We start from the raw sequence: 4,761 nt of genomic DNA on the forward strand, positions 1-4,761 counted from the left end.
TTGGGGATTATAAATAGTTAATAATTTCTAGTGTGTATTGAGAACCCAACATTTTAATTATTTTTCTTAACCAAACATCTGAGGATAACCAGGGAATACAAATGTATTAAGAAGATTATGTAACTAAGTCTGTACTGATGGACAATGTGATATTCCATTTTTTCCATTATAAACAAAACCTACATAACTAATACTGTAGCCCCAGTTTCAGCAAAGAATAAATGCATAATAAAGTTACTATGGGAATTTTTTAAATACAATGTGTTTTTAAAAACATAAGATTATATTTTAGCATGTTATTAATTCTCTCCATGGGTAAATATTAGAAGTGGAATTACTAAACCAAAATATCAATCATTTTTATTTTAAAACAATTTACCAGCTTACTTTTCAGAACATTTTTCACCATTCCACTCAACAAGAGCAGAGAAGAGTGCATGTGTCCCCAGCCCCTTAAGAAATTGGTACACATTTTCAGGTAGTCAAATCCATCAACGTTTTCCTTAGTTGTTCATGTCTTTGTTATTATATTTTTAAAGACCTTCCACACAAAAGACTTAAACAGAGACTACTTACTCAGAACTTGTTATAACAAGTGAGTCCACCACCATCACCTGTGTTTGGCAGAGACTGAAAGTCTGGGGAGTGGAAAAGCTTTAGCTCCAACAAAAGACAAGACTTTATGCTCTGATTGGAGGTTGCTGGCATGGGGAAGCTGGAATCAGGCTAACTAAAAGCAGGACATCTTATATGATTGGTTTGGGGAGCATATTTGGATTTTCCTGGCGGGGGGCAAAAATAGAGAGGCTGTCAGTCATTGATCAAGTCCTGAAGATTGCTTCAGAAGCTATGGTTTAGCTTCCTGGGCTGTTTGCTGCAGAGGTTGTGGGTCCTAGTTCTACTGTCATGTATGGTCAGGTCATTGTCCATTTTATATTTAGTCCCACTTATTAAAAAATTAATCGTTCCTTTTTTCTGCTTCAAATATAATTTTATTTTTATATTTAAATAATTAAATATTTATGTTTGCGCATGTCAGGAAAAAGGAACAATTTTATCTTGCGGGGAACGTTTTTCCTAATTTTTTCCAAAGTGCAATATTCTGGGGCGCCTGGGTGGCTCAGTCCGTTAAGTCTCAGACTCTCAGATTTTTGCTCAGCTCATGAGCTCTGGGTGGTGGGATGGAGCCCTGCATGGGCTCCGGGCTCAACCGGGAGTCTGCTGGAGATTCTCTTCCCTCTGCCCCTCCCCCCTAAAATAAATACAGACATCTTTAAAAAATTCAAATAAAAAATAAAGTGCAATATTCTATGTACCACATTAAAGTTCACATTCATGCGATTTCATTGGCTGGCTCTAGTTCTTTCAAAGGAAAGAGCAACATGGTCAAGACTCCTCCCCCGACCGCCCAACCCATTAAAAAAAAAGCCTCTGTGGTTTTTATTAAAATTATTCCTTCGACCACCTCAAGAAGAGAAAAAGGACAAAAGGGCCCAGAGAGGTGAGAAGGGAAGCGCTCCAGAAAGCGGTGGGGTGACTGGCGGACGCCGGCTGGTGGGCGGGGCGGCGGGGGGAGGGGGGCGAGCTCGGGTGACGCGGCGCTCACGTGACCGCGGGGCGCAGATGTGGGCACCAGTCCGGGAGCCCGCCCTCTTCCCCTGCGGTCGGATCCGGAGCGGTCTGTGAGCTCGTAATTGTTGCTTCAGGTTCTTTCAGGTCAGTGTGAGGGCCTTCGTCGCCGCCTGCGGAACCCTGGAATGGGGGGTGAGGCACGAACACGGAGAGGAAAAAGGGTGGGGATGGGGTCCGGGTTGAGGGAAGCTGGCCGGACTAGATAGAGATGGCGGTGGGAAAATGGCTAAGGGGGAGCTAGCGACCAGTCGGCGGAGGGTGGGAAGAGCGGACACCCTTGTACCCGTGTCCCCTTTCACCGCACCTCCTTCTCGCTGCCCTCCGTCCATTTTGGAGCCGGAGCTGGTGAGCTGGGGGGCTCCCCGCCAGTGAGACTGTGGAAATAACCCCCCTCTACCAGTCCGTGCGTAGAGAAAAAAAGTTGACCTCGAGGGTGGGGAGGCGAGTTGCCTCCAGGGGAGAAGGACACAGAGATCCAAAATTAGTTTGGAAAACATCCTGGTCTGGCGCCCGAGGCGTGAAAAGAAATGGCGGCTGGGGTGCGGGGGGCGGAGGAGGTGGGGGAGGGAGACGTTGGATGAGGAGGGCCGGGATTCAGGAAAGGGGCTGAGTCCTTGTGCATCCATCCAAACGCGCAGCCCATGTCTCCTGTCTGTCCGCAGGTCTGCGTGTCTGTTCTCAGCACTCTGCAAGGCTAGAAAAGGAGGAGGAATCTGTTCAGAATCCCTGCAGGTCAGTGAAGGAAGGGAGTCTTTGGACAGGGACCCAGAGGGGTGGGGAGTGTGGAGGGTACAACACCAGCAGAATATGGGGCGCCACTGCCCACCTCCTAACGCATTTATACACACACTGCCGTTCTGAGCAAACGGAGAGAAAATGGCAGGGCCTGCCAGAGAAATGGTGGGTTCACGTGTGTGAGGGGAGAGGGTGGACAGAAAGCACACTTAAAGGCCGGGCCAGGTCAGGGGAACCCTGACAAGGGGAGAGATGCCTGTACTATCCGGACCTGCATTCCACCCCCAAGCCCTCAGTTTCCCTTGTCTCCTCTTTGTCTCCTCTTCCTCCCTACCTCAGGACAGGAAAAGGAGGGGAAATCTCAACATGGAAAAACTCTGCAGTGAAAATGAAGGAATGACTGAGAACGAAGAAAAGATGGAATACAGAGAACAGTCACAGGATGCGGGAGAACCCGAAGTAGCTTGTACTTTGGAAGACAAGGAAAAGTTAGAAAACGAGAGAATGACAGAAGATGAGGAAATACTAAAGGATAAAGAAAAGCCAGAGAATATGACAAAGCCAACAGATGGAAAGCCAGAGAGCAAGGAAAAGCCAGCGATCGAGGGAAAACCAGAGAGCGAGGGAAAGCCAGAGAGCGAGGGAAAGCGAGTGATCGAGGGAAAGCCAGTGATCGAGGGAAACCCAGAGAGCGAGGGAAACCCAGAGAGCGAGGGAAAGCCAGTGATGGAGGGAAAGCCAGAGAGTGAGGTAAAGCCAGTGAGCGAGGGGAACCCAGAGAGCGAGGGATGCCCAGCGATGGAGGGAAGCCCAGCGATGGAGGGAAGCCCAGCGATGGAGGGAAACCCAGCGATGGAGGGAAACCCAGCGATGGAGGGAAACCCAGCGATGGAGGGAAACCCAGTGATCGAAGGAGAGCCAGTGATCGAAGAAAAGCCAGAGAGTGAGGGAAAGCCAGTGATTGAGGGAAAGCCAAAAGAAGAAGAAAAACCAGTAAGTGAGGGAAAGCCAAAAGAAGAAGAAAAACCAGTAAGTGAGGGAAAGCCAAAAGAAGAAGAAAAACCAGTAAGTGAGGGAAAGCCAAAAGAAGAAGAAAAACCAGTAAGTGAGGGAAAGCCAAAAGAAGGAAAACCAGTAAGTGAGGGAAAGCCAAAAGAAGAAGGAAAACCAGTAAGTGAGGGAAAGCCAAAAGAAGAAGGAAAATCAGTGAGTGAGGGAAAGCCAAAAGAAGAAAAATCAGAGAATGAGGGAAAGCCAGTGAATGAGGAAAAGCCAAAAGAAGAAAAGCCAGCCATCGAACCAAGGGTTGCAGGAAAGCGCCCAGCTGGGGATGATGTACCCAGGAAGGCCAAAAGAAAAACCAACAAGGGGCTGGCTCAGTGCCTCAAGGAATATAAGGAGGCCATACATGATATGCATTTGAGCAATGAGGAGATGATAAGAGAATTTGACGAGATGGCCAGGGTAGAGGATGAGGTGAAGAAAACCAGACAGAAATTGGGGGGGTTTATGTGGATGCAAAAAAGTTTACAGGACCCCTTCCACCCAAGGGGCCCAAGGGAACTCAGGGGTGGGTGCAGGGCCCCGCAGAGGGGCTTTGAAGACATTCCTTTTGTGTAGTGCCCCTGGCAGGCATTTGCCCAGGCCCTGTGCTTTAACCTTATGCTAATACTTGCTTTAGCTATTACTCTGTTATCCAACTATAGCCTTCGATGTTTGAGTAGCAGATTTTTGTCCATTGCATGGAAAAATGTTTATGGCATATTGTAAAATTAAAAAGAAAAAAGTTTGGTGAACGGTATATATGGCATCAGTCCATTTTTGTAAAACTACAAAGGTATTTACCTAGTGATCTGTGTACAGAGAAAACTCTGAAAGCTATGTCCTGGTTATCTGTGGGTGATTTTTTTTTCCTGTTCTTTTTTTGTTCATTGTATATTTTCTCCTAAAAACCATAGATTACTTTCATCATGAAAACAATATATACCAAGCAATCAAAATAACTGTTCAGTTAGCTCATGAATGCAGCGGAGACACCAAAAATTTTTGGTCAGGATATAAAATGTTTCATAAAACTAGGAGCTGGAAGACTCAACCTGGCCCATACTACAGATCCATTGCTGTAACAGTCTTGTCATCTGTTGAATGGGGTAAAACTTGCCTTCCAGGTTTGTGGAGAAGATCAGATGAGGTAATGAGTGTGAGCTGTGTTGGGCTGGCTCCTACCCTTTGCCCTGCAGTAGCAGAACCAGAATTCTGTCAGGTGTTTGGGGGAGGTATAAGAGGTCTCACTTGTGTCCAGGGATAAGTCAGATAAAAGGTGGGTGCCACTCTCCCCTGGGTAATGCCATGTCTCTTGGGCACTGTGCCCCTTCTCAGGGGCTCTGTACCCTC

General features: G+C 47.0%; 1 protein-coding gene across 4 annotated transcripts; it reads left to right on the plus strand.

The window, feature by feature from the left end:
- Positions 1–1,610: 1,610 nt before the first annotated feature.
- TCEAL4 (transcription elongation factor A like 4) lies at positions 1,611–4,168 on the plus strand. Of its 4 annotated transcripts, none has more exons than XM_026489512.4 (3): positions 1,611–1,716; positions 2,295–2,364; positions 2,707–4,168. In XM_026489512.4, the coding sequence occupies exon 3, from the start codon at positions 2,734–2,736 to the stop codon at positions 3,985–3,987; it is 1,254 nt and encodes a 417-aa protein (XP_026345297.2). In that variant the 5' UTR covers positions 1,611–1,716; positions 2,295–2,364; positions 2,707–2,733; the 3' UTR covers positions 3,988–4,168. The 4 variants fall into 4 exon arrangements, with proteins under 4 accessions (XP_026345297.2, XP_026345296.2, XP_026345299.2 ...); XM_026489511.4 differs by having other exon boundaries at positions 1,681–1,764; positions 2,712–4,168; XM_026489514.4 differs by lacking the exon at positions 1,611–1,716 and adding an exon at positions 1,876–1,977.
- The last annotated feature ends 593 nt before the right edge of the window (positions 4,169–4,761 follow it).

Source organism: Ursus arctos, chromosome X (genome assembly GCF_023065955.2).
Source record: "Ursus arctos isolate Adak ecotype North America chromosome X, UrsArc2.0, whole genome shotgun sequence".
NCBI classification, from domain to species: Eukaryota; Metazoa; Chordata; class Mammalia; order Carnivora; family Ursidae; genus Ursus; species Ursus arctos.